This window comes from Hirundo rustica, chromosome 15 (assembly GCF_015227805.2).
Source record: "Hirundo rustica isolate bHirRus1 chromosome 15, bHirRus1.pri.v3, whole genome shotgun sequence".
NCBI lineage: Eukaryota > Metazoa > Chordata > Aves > Passeriformes > Hirundinidae > Hirundo > Hirundo rustica.
Window position 1 is genome coordinate 1,872,030 of NC_053464.1, and position 18,190 is coordinate 1,890,219.

At 50.8% G+C, this 18,190-nt stretch overlaps 1 protein-coding gene across 1 annotated transcript in view; it reads right to left on the reverse strand.

Annotated features, from left to right (window-relative positions):
- The window catches only part of XPO6 (exportin 6), a 57,646-nt gene that overhangs the window by 21,248 nt on the left and 18,208 nt on the right, over positions 1–18,190 (reverse strand). The window contains exons 4-10 of the mRNA XM_040078959.1: positions 15,625–15,822; positions 12,986–13,145; positions 12,516–12,593; positions 6,900–7,353; positions 3,647–3,773; positions 2,466–2,575; positions 130–238 (exon numbers count right to left, since the gene is read on the reverse strand). Of these exons, the coding sequence (XP_039934893.1) occupies positions 130–238; positions 2,466–2,575; positions 3,647–3,773; positions 6,900–7,353; positions 12,516–12,593; positions 12,986–13,145; positions 15,625–15,822 (1,236 nt within the window). The remainder of the gene's footprint in view (positions 1–129; positions 239–2,465; positions 2,576–3,646; positions 3,774–6,899; positions 7,354–12,515; positions 12,594–12,985; positions 13,146–15,624; positions 15,823–18,190) is intronic.

The window sequence follows — 18,190 nt, forward strand, 5'->3', positions numbered from 1 at the left end:
GCTCAAACCCCACACAGAAGGGAGCTGTTCAGCCCTGAGTCCCAAGTGCCAGCTGTGGAAAAGCCACCCCAGGTGTCAGCAGTGCAGGGGTTCACGTGTGGCCCTGCCCTGCCCAGCTCTGCTCCTTACATCATCATCCAGGGTCTCGTCATCCAGCTCCTCCAGCTGTGCCTGGTTATACCTGAACTGGATCCGGTTCAACACCTCTGTCAGCAACAGAACCAAGGCATCTTCGTACCTGCAGCCACCAGGGAGACACACAGAGAGTTGGATAAAACCCTTCCAGCAAAGGAAATCGAAACCAGAACAGTTACACCAGGCAGCTCCTGGGATTCAAGGTATCAGCTCGTTTCAGGTCAGAGGGTACCAACTGCCTTGGCGATACCCAATATCCCTCTGGAAGGGAAAGGGAGGGTTGTCAGCAACAGGAACAGCCCCAGAGCTCAAAACAGGAAAAGCAGGAGCAGCTTGCCAGGAACAACACCAGGTGTCCACGAACAGGAGGCACCAAGAGCCTCCTGTAGCCTGGGCTGTGCTCAGCAGCCCCTGCTGCTCTGCTCTGGGCACTGAGTGAGGAACAGAGGAACCAGGGCAGTTGTTGCTGCCTCAGGTGGGACCCTGAGCCTGTCTGTGCTGCTGTCTCCTTCCCCACACTGAAATTCAGGCCCTTCTTCCCTGAAACAACGCCAGCCCCTTTCCTGCTCACACTGAAGGCATATCACTGAAATACCCCTGAACCTCTGGGAGCCAGGGAGCTGGTACAGAGCACAGAGCCAACAGAAATAACGCCAAGCTGAAACTCAGCAGAGCACACAATCACTCCTGACGCCACAACACCGAGCTTCAGAGATGTCAGGCAGGGTTAGTCTGATTTTTCCTTGCAAAACAGCTGGGGTCTCATTAAAAAACCCTGGTTTTTCCTAGGGAAAATGAGGTCGGAAAAACAGGCATTACAAAAGAGTAGCAGACGCAGAGCATGATGCAAGCCAAGTGTCAGATGTGACAGTCAGCTGTGCCACCAGCCAGGCAGCTGCAAGCTCTGGGCAAGGTGGCGTAACCTTGGATTTGGCAACTTCTCCAGCGTAAAAGTGGCAGTGTGTACAAAATGCAAAGTCTCCGAACCACAGAACAGGAAACGTCCCCTGTGCCCCTGTGGTGTAACCACTCCCAGACTGCCCAGCTCAGAGTTCCCACGGCTCAGGGACGTGGAGATGGCAGAGCTGTCACAGAGGACTGGCAGCGCTGACAAACAGCACGGCCCCAACCACTCACAAGCTTCATTTATGATTTTCTACTCTGACAGACCTAGAGACAGCTTGTTGTTACAATTTGCTCCATCACAAGCTGAGTGACACCAAGACAACACGCACGTTAGGCAGGTACAGGAGCAAAACATGAAGTTCCAACCCAAAAATCTCCTTCTTGAGAAATTCAAACCCCACAGTTCCCATGCTGAAAGGAGGAGTTGTCTGCTCTTCAGTAGTTCCACTTTTGCTTGTGGTTCTGATGCCAGGCTGGCTTTTAAAACCAACTGCTGCTGCTCAGAGTGCTTCAGGGAAAGAATATTCCTTCTGCACTTAGCAGAACTAAACTAAACAGGGCACAAACCATGGTGCTTTTAAACCTCAAAACCCCAAACAACTCACCAGGATATTCCCCAGGTTTTTAAAGTGGTAGCAAAGAGACTCTTCTCAAACAAAACCCACCCCTTTCAGGGTCAGCACCTGCCAAGGAAGCGCTGCCAACCACTGTTGTTACTAATACACACAGGAGTAACCAAGTGCAACTTCTGACTTCCAGTCTCGTCTGTATTTCTCAGAAACACATCCTCTATTTAAACAGGAAATTTAAAATCCTAATTAAATAAAATTTGCTTCCTAATTCATTCATTAGTTGTGTGAGCTGAGTGAACACTAAGTAAGCAACCTGCGTTGTAGTTTCCTCCTCTAATTTGTTCTAAAATATTCTCCAGTTCTATTTTAGACTACAAAGCTTCCTTCCTCTGCCTGCAAGGTTCACACACAACATATGTAAGTGACAGTTTGTCTACCAAACCTGCTCAGCCTGAATTCTTGTGAATGAGTGTGAAACACTGAGGTTTATGCTTTTTATACTTCATGATTTTAGAAGAAGAAAGGATTCAACCACACAGGAGGCTGCTGCAAGCAGTAGCTTATTTCTCACAGCTCTTCCATGGTGACCACAAAGTCTCTTTGCTGCTGTAGGAAGGAATTGTTCCCTGGCAGGGTGGGCAGGCCCTGGCACAGGGTGCCCAGAGCAGCTGTGGCTGCCCCTGGATCCCTGGCAGTGCCCAAGGCCAGGTTGGACACTGGGGCTTGGAGCAGCCCGGGGCAGTGGAAGGTGTCCCTGCACATGGCAGGGGTGGAATGAGATGAGTTTTAAGGTCCCTCCAACCCATTCCATGACTCCAGGCTGTCCCACCCTGGCAGTTCTCAATCCCTCACCTGTTGAGCACTGCTTCTTTGTCTGCCAGGCGACTTTTGATTTTGCTGGTCAGATAGTCCAAGAAGAGTGTCCAGATGTCCAAGCAAGAGAAGTAACCTTCATGTGTAGGCTGAAAGACATCAAAATTCCCAATGAGTACAGCAAGCTGTGGCAAGATGGATTGCACACAATGAAAACAGGAGTTAACATGCATTTCAATCCATGGGAAGAGCTTCTTGCTTTACTGAAACAGTTCTAGGATGTCACTGGAGAGATTCAGAGCTGTCCAAAGATGAGCAAGAGCTTTTGTACAAGGGCAGGAACCCAGGGATTACAAAGCTGGTCCCAGCATTCACCCATCTCAAGGCTTGCTACACCAGCTTCCAGCATTCCAGGGCCTAAAGGGCTCCAGGAGAGCTGCAGAGGGGCTGGGGACAAGGGCTGGAGGGACAGGACACAGGCAATGGCTTCCACTGCCAGAGGGCAGGGCTGGATGGGAGATTGGGCAGGAATTGTTCCCTGGGAGGGTGGGCAGGGCCTGGCACAGGGTGCCCAGAGCAGCTGTGGCTGCCCCTGGATCCCTGGCAGTGCCCAAGGCCAGGTTGGACACTGGGGCTTGGAGCAGCCTGGGATGGTGGAAGGTGTCCCTGCACATGGCAGGGGGTGGCACTGGATGGGTTTTAAGATCCCTTCCAATCCAATCCAATCCAATCCAATCCAATCCAATCCAATCCAATCCAATCCATGATTCTGTGATATTATAAAGCTGTTTCCTTGTCATTACTCCTGGGTAAATGGGGCTGAGTTGCACTGACAGCAAGGTAAAACCAACCTAAAGCCACAGGGCTTGGGGGTTTTTAACACAAGAAAGCCACAGATTGAGGACAAGGAACAGCATCCCCAAACACAAACCAAGCAGGCCTGAGAGACTTTTCCAACATTGTCCATTCCAAGGACTAGAAAAAAACAATTAAAGCAGAAGCCAAGTTAAACATCAGACAAGTTGTTGTTGCAGGGTAACCACCTGTGACCTCTGTCTCCAGCTAAATCCAAGAGCACACCCAGCCACTTCCAAGTCCCCAGCAGCACTGGGAAGTGCCAGTAAGAGCAGTTAAATGCTCTTTTTTGGGGTTGCCTGGGGCAAACAAGCTGGCCCTGCACAACAGAACAGATTGGGAAAAACGAGGATGTGGGGCTGTACCTGATGGAAAGTGTATTTGAACAACAGGGCCAGGAATTCCACCACGGGGAACTGCGAGTAGGATTCGATCCTTCGGAGGTGGACGCTCACAAAGAGACGGAGGAAATCGGTGAACTTCTCAATGTAGCTGCAAGGGAAAGGAGAAAACACTGAGAACAAACAGGAAAGGTGCCCCAAGGGAGAGCAATTTCATTGAAATACTGATAAAAGCCACTCAAAATCTTCTCATTCAAAGCAAAGTTACAATTAACCATCAGTAGAATAATTAAAATATAAAGCCCTGCAACAATTACCTACTGGGATGGGCAACCCTTCACTCCATTAACACCTGAAACAGCAGAAAAGACAATCTAGTCAAAAGCAACTTGAATATTCAGATAAATATCGAGTTCAACCAGGCCTGCAAATGAAAACAACCCCCTCCACCCTAGAGAAAGAATTTGATAGCAAAGGTCATTGCACTGATGGAGACAGGATTAGTGAAATGAACTGTAGCCCTGAGGAATTCAGCTGGAAGCAAGAAGTTAATGCAGGGATCAGCAATAGAGGGGTTACATCTACAGGAGGAGTGGGAGAGCCAGGGAGAGCTGGGAAGGAAAATTCCTCCTGCAGTGGAGATCAGCCATCCAAGAGTTTCTGAGCTGAGCCCAGGCTTGGGACTGAATTGGGAAATCAAAGAGAATTCTTCCTCCAAAGCATGGGTTCCTCAGGGAATGTACAAAGTATAGTTCCCAAAAAGAGTCTGCCACTAAATCTTCAGGGACTGCAGCTGGAGCACGACCTCGGTGCAGCATGGAGAGTTCTTGAGGGAAAAATGGCAGAGGTGAGCTTTTCTTGGGGAGCACAAACACACCCTGCACAGCAAGAGGCTAAAAATCATCTCCAGATCCATCTGTGCAGCTGGAGTTAAACACTCCATCGGCCACAGGAGGGATGGCAGCACCACACACACATCACACACAGGCAATTCCAGCCTTCCCTCGTGCCCAGAGCTCTGAAATGCAGGAAACTACCTCAAGTTTGTATTTTAAATAAAAAGTTAGGCTCAGCACAGTTTCAGACAGGCATGAGCAACCTGGTTTTACTCTACTGCCTGCTCTGCACTGCTGCAAACTCTGGGGATCTGGGGTGGTTTTTTTTTGGGAATCCCCACTGTTTCTAACAAGAACTCCCTCGTGGCCAGCAGCACTGCTAGCTGACAGAGCTACAGCACTGGGGCTTGTTGTGAGCCTTCAAAACCACACACTGCTTTGAATATGCAAAAAAAGATTAAGTTCCTTCTTCACTTGGCACTGCCTACTCGACAGGAGCTCACTGAGCACACCTGAGCACAGATCAAACACTTCCAAATCAAAGCCAGGGGAAAAAAAAGAAGGGAAAAAAAAAAAAAAAAAAAGAGGTCCAGACTCAAACATCTCCAACCTTTCAATTTTTATTTTCTAAACAAGCTCTTACCTGAGACCAGTGAAATTCTTCCTTGGCCCCAGCCCCACTGAGCCATTGCCTGGATCCTTACCAGTTCCCATATTTTGGGATCTTCAAAGCCAAACACAAATGAAGCAAAAGGCAATTTGAACTTACTCTTTCCTGGACTAGCCTGGCAGTTCCAAAGTGTTCAGACTGATTTTTAACAGAACAAAAATAACCAGCAGCGCAAGAGGAAGGCAAGGAAGGACTCCAGGGCCTGCAGGTTCTGAGCACACCCACCTACTGAAGGGGGTTTCTTCAGTACCCCTTTCGTTCAGGATTCTGTTACTCCAAGCCAGGATGATGCTTCCATGCACTAAGCCCTTTAGTTTTGGGCACAGAAAGTACAGCTGTGCCCTTAAGTGACAAAAGGAAATTCCTCATGGCCTTTTCCACAGAGAAGACAAGGAGAAAAGAAAGCTCCAGAAGCCAGTTGGACTTCTCCAGTCTCCTGAACATCTTGGTTCCGTCCCTGTTTCTGACCTTAGCAATGAATAAAGGGGGTCTCCCATCTCCAGACACCAACAGTCCCAGTGGATAACAGTCTAAGGAATGTCATGGGATGGCAACAACCCCTCTGCACAGGCCAGCACAGCTCCAGACCCTCCACTGAGGCCTGGCCTGCTTGGTATTGTCCATCAAAGAAAGAACAGATAAATAGAGCACTGTGGGTTTCCAGGAGAGCTTTCCTGAAATCCAGAGGGGATCTCCTGGCTCTCTGTGCCTTGCAGACAAAGGTGGCACATTCCCACGTGTCTCATTTCTAGGCAGAGAGCGACACAAGTCAGAGCTAGCAAAAAATGAGCAGTAGAATTCCCTGTGAGTCTGGATTTACCACCCCAAAGTTGCACCTTTATCTAAGGATATGGAAAAGGAGAATTCTGCAGCAAGTCCTCTCTACAAACGGACCCAGAGCTTTTTCCCTAAATGTTTTTTTTCTCCTGAGTGGAAATTTATTTCCACCCTTGTGTACCCGTACTAAGATACTCAGCCCTTTCACACAGTTGCAACCTCTGTGCCACTGTCAGCAGGCCTGTGACAAGAGGCAGCACCAAGTCACCACCCCGCCAACACCCAGGCTTAGCAAGAGGAGCAAGAGGAGTCTCACTTCGTCCCCTGCAAATAGGAATATCTGACATAAGAGAGCGGAGCTGTGCCAGGGAACAAAAGGTGGCACTAACACCCTGGAAAATGAGAATACACAGCTTCCCAAGGTGCTGCTGCTTCCCCGCTGCCTCCAGCCGAGCTTGTGGAAAGCCTTGGAAGTGGAGCTATTCACCACTGAGCGGCTGTGTTTGGTGCTGTTTAAAAATAAATTTAAAAAGTGAAAATTAAAAAGAATCAGAAATGGCCATGGCTTGGTGAAGGGCAGGAAGCTTCTGCTGTTTTCTCCCAAGTCATGACTCGCAGGATGTGCCCCCGCTCTGTGCGGTTTGGGCAGAGCGGCAGATACTGACCAGAGGGGACAGAGGGGACACCGCAGTGCCTTTACCTCACTGAGCCTCTTCTGTGTTCTGTGACAACAGGTTCAGCTCTGGTGCCACCTCAGACCTGCAGCCAAACAGCAACCAAGGGGGGCAGGGGAGGGAAGGGACAGCCAGGAACACAAACCCGGGCCAGCAGCTCCCTCGGCACCCAGCCCTTACCTGGGCACACCCACCCGGCTGCCCTGGCTCAGCACTCCGAAAAAAACGCCATCAGACACGCCACGCACGCCCCCAGAATAAACCCCCGGGTCCCTCCGAGGGAACGCGGGGCGCCGGCCCTGCAGCTGAGCCGCTCCTACCTCTCATCCAGCTCCTCGAGCCGGCTCTTCACCGTGTGCGCGTTGTTCTCCCTGGTGATCTTCTGCAGGAGGTAGAAAGTCTGCTGGAACATGCGGAGCAGGTACTCCTCGAACTCCATAGGCACGCAGTTCTTGGACATGAGTTCGTTGATGCAGGCCATGGCCAGCACGCCCAGCCGGCCCCGCTCCTGCCCCAGCCCCGAGTGCTGGCTGCTGCCGTTGACCGAGGACATCTTGCGGGCGCGCGTGTCGCAGCCGAAGCGCGCGAAGTGGAAGATGGTGGTGAGCAGGGACGGGGTGATGCTCGCGGACAAAGGGATCCAGCTGAACAGGTGTGCCAGGCACTCCAGGGCCAGGGAGCAGATGTACTCGCTGTCTGTGTCCAGGATGGGGATGGGCTGGTTCAGCAGTTTGGCCGCGCTGGGGCTCTGCAGGAGGCTACTCAAGAGGTCGCCTGGGGGAGAGAGCGGTGTCAGGCAGGGTGTGAAGCCCCAGCTGCCCGGGGCAGGGCCGGGAGCTGGACTCTGATCATCCTCACGGATCCCTTCCAACCCAGAACATCCCGTGATTCAGTGGGTTATTTGTCTGAGAGGAACTGGGGATTGCTGTGCTCGGGAATTAGCCTCACACAACCCCTCCGGCCTCACCAGGCAGGGCACTCGTGGTATTCCAGGAAATACAATGCCACGGGGTGTATTTTAGGAATTTATTATAAAATTCTATTGTTCCACAAGCCCGAGCCTCCTTGGCACATCCCTGTTACGCTGAACGAGGCGGAGTCTTCTGCTGGCCTGTGACGCTTCTGGTGATGCTCAGTCAGGGCAGCACCTCTTCCCTTCCCAGGGACCAAACGCCACGGCAGGCACAGAGCACAGCCCCCAGCCTCCCAGCCACACCACGGCAAAGGCTTCCCGAGAAAGGTGGAGTAGGGAAAATTTGACACACCCTCAAGATTTATCTACCGTGACTTGAAAGTTAATATTTGCAATATCTCATGACAGAGTTCCACAGCTTCCCCATGAAGCTGCTTTGTTTGGGGTATGCCAGCTCCTAGTTTCACTTTCTACCCAAACAGGGAACAGAACTAATCCCTGCTTTCACTTTCTTTGTGTCAGCAGGCTTCTAAGGCAGCTCCTGCTCAGTTTCTTTGACAGAGAGAAGGTTTTACTTCTCCTGTTACTTACAGGGAAGCCACTCAAACCCCTGCATCACCTTTAGTGCCCTTCTACAAAGCTTTCATTGCTCCTCTGCACCTGCTGATACCGAAAGAGCAGAACTGCAGCCATCACTCAAGGTGCAGATGAGCCTTAGTTCCACAGAGCAGCACAGCAGGGAATTATTCCTGACTGCTGCTGCTGTGAATTCTCTGCAAAATGATGTGGAGAAGCTCTGAAGTTAATCCTGCCTAGTCCAGGGTGAACTCCTCCCTCACAGCAAGAGGGGGCCACATGCACTCACCTCCTCTCCCACCTCTAACCAAGCCATCAACAACCCAGAGACTCCCTTATCCCTGATGGCCTGTGCTTCCTCAGAAGCCTTTGGGATCCAAGGGCCAGCCCCAACCAGGCTGCCTTTCCCACAGATGCTGCCCACAATCTCCAGGCTTCCACCTGCTCCAAAACTATTCACCCTCCCCAGGCTGCTCAGTACACTTCATCTTTAAAAATCTGGCACTTGCTCTGCTACAGAATCTGAAGTTCTCAGAGAATCTGAGTGATTTTTTTATGGAAGTGAAACATCCTGACACACCAGCAGTGCCAAAACAACAGCTATGATTTACCGATCTACTTCCAACGTACACGAGAGCCTGAGTGATGAACACATCCCTCCTAAGACTTCATTTTTCACCAAGATTGATGTCTTACATCACTAAATTCATAATTCCCTGCCAAGCCTTATCATTGCCTCTTTCTCCTGCACTCCAGAAGGCGAAGGCATCACGTGGCTACGGCTGAGCAAGACAATCCTGCCCTTCAGTCTACACACTGAACCCCCCTGTGGGCACATCCACACCTGGACAGCTCATACTGTGCTTTTACAGACCCCTTGGAGCCCAACAAGGCCAAGTGCTCCAGACACAAATCCAGGTTGGGCAGGGAATGGACTGAGAGCAGCTCTGGAGGAAGGAGTTGGGGTGTTGGACGATGAGAGCTGGACCTGCCCTGGCTGTGAGCACCCAGAAACTCCCCTGTGCTGGGCTGAGCCCCAGCATGGGCAGTGGGAGGGGGGATTCTGCCCCTCTGCCCCCTCAGGTGAGAGCCCACCTGCAGAGCTGCCTCCAGCTTGGGGGAGAGCTCAGAGCCCCTGCCAGGGCCTAAAGGGGCTCCAGGAGAGCTGCAGAGGGACTGGGGACAAGGGATGCAGGGACAGGATACAGGGAATGGCTTCCACTGCCAGAGGGCAGGGCTGGATGGGAGATTGGGCAGGAATTGTTCCCTGGGAGGGTGGGCAGGCCCTGGCACAGGGTGCCCAGAGCAGCTGTGGCTGCTCCTGGATCCCTGGCAGTGCCCAAGGCCAGGCTGGAAGCACCCTGGGACAGTGGGAGGTGTCCCTGCACATGGCAGGGGGTTGGAACTGGATGAGTTTTAAAGTTCCTTTCAACCCCAACTATCATTACTCTTTTAAACATTCAGTTCAGCCAGCTCCACAAAAATCAATGAGAATTAAAGATTCTCATCTTTTAATCCATCCACACCAGAAACTCTCAATTACGTTCCTGTAACTCACAGCAGTTGGTTCAAGTGCTTTGCATGCAGTTAAATCACTGAAGCTCTGAGGTTCAGGGATTTTCAGTGTCTTTGCAAACAGGTGACAAATCCACAGCATCAGCTGCATTCATGGCAAAGGAGAAATCTCCCAGTGACTGCCCCAGCAGCAGGAGAGCAGCCACAAACAGTTCTGTTTGCCATAGGTGAGTGAATATTCCTGAGGAAGGGATTCATCAGGAAATGTGCTATAAATCATGCAAAGACAACATTTGGAGGCTGAGCCTCTTGCTGGGTAAATCCTACACCATGGCAATAACTCAAATGTTGTCCAGCTTGGGACATTATCAGAGTTCCTTTGCTTGAGTGATATGAGAAATGAGTTTAATGCTGTCTTCGAGTGCTATTTAAAACCCATGCAAGGCTTGCAAGTAATCATTTCACTCCGCTTCCCTGTGCAAATGAAAAATAGGAAGCAGAGGTTTTCTAAGTTCCTAAAGAGATTTGGGCTCTGATAGAAGATATTAAACATTTGTGGGGACTCAGGAGCTTGTTTTGCCTCTTGGAATAACTTTAATGGAAAGACTAAAGGGTGGCGGCCTCACTCCAGCAATGAAAACATTCAGGAACTGAGTCCTGCACGAATTGAGCCTCAGGGAACACAAAATGAGCAAGCACTGGATCAGAGGGAAGCACTTGGTGCTCCCTCTGCAAGTGGTGGAATCATCATCTCTGGAAGTGTGCAAAAGCCACGTGGATGTGGCACTAGGGGACATGGTTTAGCAGTGGCTCTGGCAGTGCTGGTGAATGGTTGGACTCAATTTTAAGAGTTTTTCCCAACCTCAGTGATTCTGTGACTTCAGGAAGTGGAAGCACAACCAGTTTTAACCTGGAGACAGCAAAGACACAGCACAGAAAAATAAAACCCAGAGAGTTTCACACCAACAAGTTTGCACAGGCAAAAAGGCACTGCCAGTGTGGTGCTGGTTCTTAGCAATTATCTTGAAAAAACACTGTGTGGAAAGTTTGTTTATTTTCCCTGAGAGGGGAGAAAGGAAAAGCCCAGCACAGAAGTGCAGCCAACTTCCAGTTTGGGAAATACGATCCCAAGTCACGAGGTGAGCACACAGGTGGATGAAAGCTGCCTCAGCACAAGCCCCAGGGGACTGAGGGACATCTCCAGCAGACCTCCACGACAGCCAGCCCAGAATTTGTTCTACCAGTGCCCTCCCCGAGCACCATTCTTGACAATTGACACCAGAAGCTTTGATCTTTCCTGTAAATATTTCCTGTCCAAACTCTTCCCAGCTACAGCAAAATCCACTCTCCCCCTGCCAACCCAAAGGAATATCTCCCTCCCTTTAAAGCTTGTGGTTTGTATAGAAATATAGAAGCATCTTAAGCTCTCCGACAGGAAAGGAGCACTCGAAATGCTGCTCAGACTTCAATGTGAAAGGAAAACAAGCAAAACACTGCCAACAGCTTATCAGAGGCAGCAGTCTGGAGCTGCCTGGTGCAATCTGGCCACAAGGAAGTGATCTGCAGCTCCAGGGAACTGTTCAAGGTCCCAGGGACAAGGAAATGTGTGCCAAAGACAAGGACACAAAAACGTGTTCTCCATTTCAGAGGTAACTGAGAAACAGAGATGTAAATGGGTTAACATCAGATAAGCACTCACATAAAAGTCTAACAGGAACAGATAAGAAACAAACTTTCACAATCACAGAACAGATTGGGTGGGAAGGGACCTTAGAGCCCATCCAGTGCCACCCCTCTGTGGGCAGGGACACCTCCCACTGTCCCAGGCTGCTCCAAGCCCTGTCCAACCTGGACACTGCCAGGAATGGAGCAGCCACAGCTTCCTTGGGCACCCTGTGCCATTCCACAGAGACATGGTTACCTTTATTTTCCTTTTCCCAGGCAGGATTCAGTTTTGCTCCACCGGCATTGATGTGCCAACAGCTGGAACTCAGGAGACAATGCCAACCCCATGCAAGGCCACAGGCTTGGGGAAGAGGGGCTGGGAAGCTGCTCAGTGGAAAAGTGTGCCCAGGTGGGCAAGAGGGCAGTGGCACTGGGGTGGCAGCAGGCCCAGGGCAGGGACTGTCCCCTGTGCTGTCACTGCTGAGGCACTGCCAGTCCTGTGCCCAGTTCTGGGCCCTCACAACACTGGGGGGCTGGAGCATGTCCAGGGAAGGGAACAGAGCTGGGAAGGGGCTGGAGCACCAGGAGAGGCTGAGGGAGCTGGGAAAGGGGCTCAGCCTGGAGAAAAGGAGGCTCAGGGGGCCCCTGTGGCTCTGCACAGCTCCCTGACAGGAGGGGACAGCCGGGGGGGTCGGGCTCTGCTCCCAGGGAACAGGGACAGGACAAGGGGAAACGGCCTCAAGCTGTGCCAGGGGAGGTTTAGGTGGGATATTGGGAAAATTTCTTCATGGGAAGGGTCGTCAGGCCCTGGCACAGCTGCCCAGAGCAGTGGTGGGGTCACCATCCTGAAGGGATATAAAAGCCTTGCATATGTGGCAGCTGGGGATAGGGCTTGGTGGTGGCCTTGGCAGCGCTGGAATAACAGCTGGACCTGATGACTTTAGAGGGCTTTTCCAACCTTAACAATTCCATGATTTTTAACTCACTGTCATTAGAGCATTTTGCACTGAAACTTCAGGGAGGATTCTGCCATTTGGGGACAACAAGCAGTTCTGTGGGCACATTTTAAAGACATTTGCAGTGGGGCATCCCTTACAGTGGGATTCGGTTCTTTATGTAGGGTTTTTCTTTCCAATCAGGAATTTGTTGGCCTGTGAAAAGCTCTGGGAAGGGGTTTTTAGGAGAGGTTAGACAGCAAAGGAAGGAATCTGTGCCTGATACTGCAGGTTTAAGTACATGGAAATCTCATCTTGCAGCTTTTCCTTACCACTTTCTCCTGAGGTCGGGGACGGTGGTGGAGTGGCAGCAGTAGCACTGTGCTTATCCCAGATGCTCTCCAAAATACCTGGCCAAAGAGAGACCTTTCAGAAGTGCTTTCTCAAAGACACACTGATGCAACAAACACAGCACAGACTGCAGGAGCGCTTTGGCAGAACACGCCTCGAGTGCATTGGGAGGGACAGAAGCACTCCATAAAGGCTTTGGGCTCACTAAGAGAAGACCACCTCCATCCCTCTCACGGAGGGAGCTCAGCAGCTGCTCTGCTACACGAGTCGCTTCACATTAAGCTGACCCAAACGCTGCGGAGCGGAGCCGAGCGTTCCGAGCGCAGCGGCAGCCGCCACATCGTCCCCGCTTCGCCTCCCCGAGCCGTGGGAGCGCCAGCCCGGCGGCACCCCTGGGTGCTCAGGGGACGCCGCAGCCCGTGGCACGAGGGCGGCACCGCGGCACTCGTACCTGTGAGCAGCCCCAGCACCGTCTGCACCTGGTCCAGGAGCAGCTTGCGCAGCTCCTCCTTGCGCGCCACGCTCAGGTCCTCGCGGGGACACGCCAGCTCCTCCGAGGTGGTTTTCAGCATGATCAGCCCCAGCGGAGTGGTCACGGGAGACTGGATCAGCTGGGGACAGGAGAGCAGCGTGATGACAACATTCACTGACAGGCAGGGACCAGAGACACTGCTCACGGGTCACGACAGCCTCACCACTGAGCGCGCTCCAGCTCCCGCAGAGAAATCCCGTTTCCCCCAGACGGGGGTTCTCTGATGTCGCGACAGCTCCAGCCCCATGGGAATCCTTGCGGTTTCAAGAGAGCTTTCATAATGTCACTGCACACATTCTGCGCCCCAGCACGGTCACAGGAACAGCCTGTCCCTTCTGTCTGCTGCATCCTCTGCCCTCAGCCCTGCCCAGGACCACCTGAGCACCAGCAGCTCCCCCAAAAATCCCACCCTTCCCACACAGCCCAAAGGCTGCAGCCAGGAGCAGATGCCACCAGACCACAGCTGAGGGATCTGACCTCCCCTTGCCCCTGTACTGGGTCCCAAACTGGAAAATGCATTTCCCTCAAAAAGAGTAACTCCTGCCCCATGCTGGAACAGGACTGCACAAAAAGCTGACTTGTGCCCTCATCAGCCACTGGGACATTAAAGACGACTTCTTCAAGTGGGACAAAGTTCTGTTTCCACATGGAGGACAGCACTGCTCTTCACTGCTGCCCAGACACATCCAAAGTGATTTATGCACTGCTCCCTCTGGGAGAAGAAAGTCCAAAGTCAACCCCAGCTGCTACAAGTAACCCTTGAAGCCATAATTCTGTAATACAGGTTGACTTTGCTCCGGATCCCCTGACCCTCCAAAGGAGAGCCAGGCTGAGTTAGCACTGCTAAAAACACAGAGTTTGGTGAAATATTTGGGGAGAAAATAGCCCATCTTAAAGCTCCTCAAGGGGCTTTTGAAAAGGAAGTCCCAGACACAGGAGGAGATGGCAAAGAGCTCAGTGAAACACCCAACTCGTTGGTAAATTGTGAAGGGACTGAAAATCACCTCTCAGGGTATTTTGTGACAAACCCAGGGACTTTTAGCAATACCAGGCACTGGTACCTCAGTCAGGCTAAACAAATTTTAAACCTCTAAGGAAGCTGTACTTTATGTAGAATTACTGGCTTTGCATAATGACAATATAATATCCCAATTTACCTTTCTTCTCCACCCCTCCAGTGGTTCAGTAAAAGGTTTAGAGACTACTCAGAGTACTGGGATACAATTTAATGCTGAAGAACAAAGAACATGCTGCAAATGATCTCAGAAAAAAGTCCTGAGACAAGGCTCATCTGCAATTCTAACAGCAATTCTAACATCCTGCTCCTGTGCTACTCTTCCTTCTGTCGAGGCCCTGGAATTCAGCATTACTGCTTTTCTTCCACTTTCTCTGAACATTTTAGGAATATGTCTGCCACCTAAATTAATTTATGGAAACGTTTCCCTCCACTGCTGAGCTCACAAGGAGAGGCTTAAGGGAAAATAGATTCCTCAAGTGAGCTCTGCAATCCCTGAAGATAACCCCAGAGTGCTAGAAAGGCCAGGCTCAGGCTGCCTTTCAGCCCAGATCCAGGTGAAATGAGAGGCAGAGCTCCACATGCAGACAGTTATCTCCAAGTATTTCTTGTCAAATTGACAACTGAGGCAAAAAACTGCAGCATGTCCCACTCCAGAACAATCAGAAAAGTGATTACTCCAGCCAGTGATGAGCTCTGCAGCCAAGATAGGATTTTTTTTATATTTTGCAATTAATACTAGATCCATTTGCCTTAACAAAATAAACTCCTGCCACTCAAGGACTTGGATTTAAATAACTGCCTTGTGGCTTGGCCGTGGGCTTTGCTGCATTCAAATCATGTAATTATGTCAGCAGAAAAAGCCTGTGCAGCACTTCAGTTTACACTCAGCCTCTTTAAGCCAATTAGGAACAATTTTAAGGGAACTGGAGACAAAATTCTCCAACAAAAAGTGGTTTGCACCAGCCTGGTGATGCTCCAGCAGCAGCCTGGCTCAGGATTCCTTGTAAGGATGCTGAGTTGCAACCAACATTCCAGCTAATAACATGGATTCAGTCAGGATCCTCAATTCACAGCTGAGCCTTCCTGCAGGAGCCACCCTAAAGACCCAACAACATCCCACCAGTGATCTTACTGGTGAGGTACCAGAGACCTTGGGATGTCTTTGGCTGTTGGGTGAAAAATCTGCAACAGCCCCATTGAGAAACTGCCCTTTTGAGAATCAGTGACATATCCACCATTTTACTGATTTCTTTGTTGTTGTTTAAAGAACAACCCATACTCCTCGTATTTTCAAGAACTAGCCCATAATATTTAAAATTCAAAGTGAATACTTGTGGCACAGTACTGTTCCTTCCTCAAAACACTTTTAACAACGGAGAGAAACGTAACGTGGAAAAAGTCGAGGGCTACGACAAAATTAAAAAGGAATTTACAAAGCAACGTTTACTATTTAATCTTCATCAAAAGAAATCCCTACTGATGGAAACAAAATGATGTTTCTAAGGGAAAACCTGGCTTCATTCATGGACTGACTTCTTACCTGCAGGATGTTGGTGAAGAAGTCGTGGTAGAACATGGGCCAGTCCTGGCGGCCGATGTCCACGATGACTTTGCAGAGCTTGTTCCTGATGAAGTAAGGCAGAGTTTTGTGGTGAGCCAGCAGCAGCTTGGGCAGGCAGCTCCTGATCTCCATCTTGTCCTGGGATGGGACCCCCAGCCACATCTTATTGATCAGGTTCTGGAAAAGCAATGGGCATCCCAAATGAGCTCATCTTGGACACGCTTGGCTGAGGTGAAACACTGAGAGAACTGGGAATCTCACACTGGTTTGGGTTGGAAGGGACCTTAAAAATCATCCAGTTCCAACCCCCTGCCATCTGCAGGGACACCTTCCACCATCCCAGCCTGCTCCAAGCCCCAATGTCCAACCTGGCCTTGGGCACTGCCAGGGATCCAGGGGCAGCCACAGCTGCTCTGGGCACCCTGTGCCAGGCCCTGCCCACCCTCCCAGGGAACAATTCCTGCCCAATCTCCCATCCAGCCCTGCCCTCTGGCAGTGGGAGCCATTCCCTGTGTCCTGTCCCTCCATCCTTTGTCCCCAGCCCCTCTCCAGCTCCTGGAGCCCCTTTAGGCCCTGGCAGGGGCTCTGAGGTTTCCTCAGGGCCTTCTCTTCTCCAGGCTGAACAACAAAGCAGGGCAGAGCATCTGGCAGAGCTCCTGCATCTCATGGCCCAGGACTGGCAGTGCCACAAGGGAGCTGAAGTCACTGGTTTAACTGGTTTTGGGTTAAGCAGAACTATAGTGGCAGGCACAGAACCATTTCCTCCACCTTTAACCCTGGGCACTGAGGGTTTCCCTCTAAAGGGGAAGCACAGCCCTGGTGCAGGAAGCAGGAAAACAGGGAAGGAGGTCTGGTTTTCCACACCTCTGACACCACCCAGGGCTCCTGAAGATGAGGGAAGGTCACTGGAGCAGACAGTGCCTGGCACTGACAAGGCACCACTCGCACAGAAAGCTTTCAGTCCACTTAAAGCCAGACAAAATCCAAAGGAAAGCAGAGCTGCAAATTGCTTCCCTGCCCTGATCCCATTTAGGGCTGTGAAGCATTAGGATCTGAATCTCCTGAGATAACCCAGAGGAGGCTGAGGCAATGTCTGTGCCCATCTGCAGGGTTCAGCCTGGAGAAAGAGAACGCTGCAGATCACAGACACAGCCTGGGCTGGAAGAAACCTCAAACATCCCAAACTGCAAGATGATGAATGGTCAAAGGAGGTGCAATCCACAGCAGGATTTACTGCACAGAGACACCAGCTCCCAGTGGAGAGCTACACAGGGATACTGATACAGAAATTCCTCTGAGAAGTTGGTTTTGGTGTTTTCTAGCAGAGAAAATCCACAAGTACTGCTTGAAAACAATGGCTCAAGCAGCTGAGGGTTCCTTGCTGCAAGTTCAGAATCCCAATAAACTGGAAGATGTTTTAGCTTTAACATCCATCCTTTCATGCCCACTGTGTTCTGTCCTACTCCTCCCACCTGCCAGCAGCAGCTTTCTCCCTAGAAATGCTTTTGGGAAGATATTTTCTTTCCCAAAAAGCAGGAGGTGAAAACAATTCACCTGGAAGGGGGTCAGGAGGAGTTTTATTCCTAACCCCGTGCTGACTTCCTAAGCAGTCTGGGAAATCCATGTCCTGGGGCAGTTTTGGGAATGATCCCTGTGTTCCCAGCCCTTTGATTGATCCAGTACCCAAGGGCAGCTGGGGAAGCTGCAGACTGGGACAGACCACGGCTCTGAGGACCAGGTAACGTCCAGCACTGCACCAGTTAATTTTGGGAATTCAAGCTCCACCACGGAGAGATCCTCAGCCGTCCCTCCCTCTGCACTTGCACGCTGATTTCTTTATTCTGGGCACAATTAGGGTTTTCAATGAAACCTTTTCCCCCTCCAGGGAAGAAGCAGAGGCTCAGTAACCAAACTCCATAAAATATCCTGAGCTGGTAGGATGCACAAGGGATGATGCCGAGGATCACTGAATTCACCTCCTGGCCCTGCACTTGTTTTGCTCCTCAGGAAAATCGGTGGGACACCATCCCCTGAGCAGGAATAATTCCCATGTCACCAGCCATGATCCCCCCTCTTTGAGGGGAAGGTAAATCACACTCAATTTGCAGATGGGGTCCAGACTCCCTCTGCAATCCCTAATAAGTAAAATGAGTATTTAAGAGAAGAAATCAACAACAATGTGGAAAATTTGTATAAACAACACAACTTTAGGAGCAGAATTTTTATCTAAATGTGTGATTTATGTAAAAAGCCCAGTGCAAAGGCTGTGAACCCCCCCTGATCTGGGGGCACAGCTCAGAGTGCCCACCCAGCCAAGAACACAACACAAATGGCCCAGACTGAGGTGTGACAGCGACCAGACCCCAGGACATCCTCAGGGACAGACACTGCACCGGTCACTGACAAATCAGTGACACAACAGAGCTGTTCACAGAATACTTCTGCTTATTCCAGCAGACACAGAGATCAATATCAAGGCTTTTAACCCAAATTTTGTCCTTTTGTAAGTAGGTGAAGAGTGGGATGTGGCTGTCAAAGAGAGACC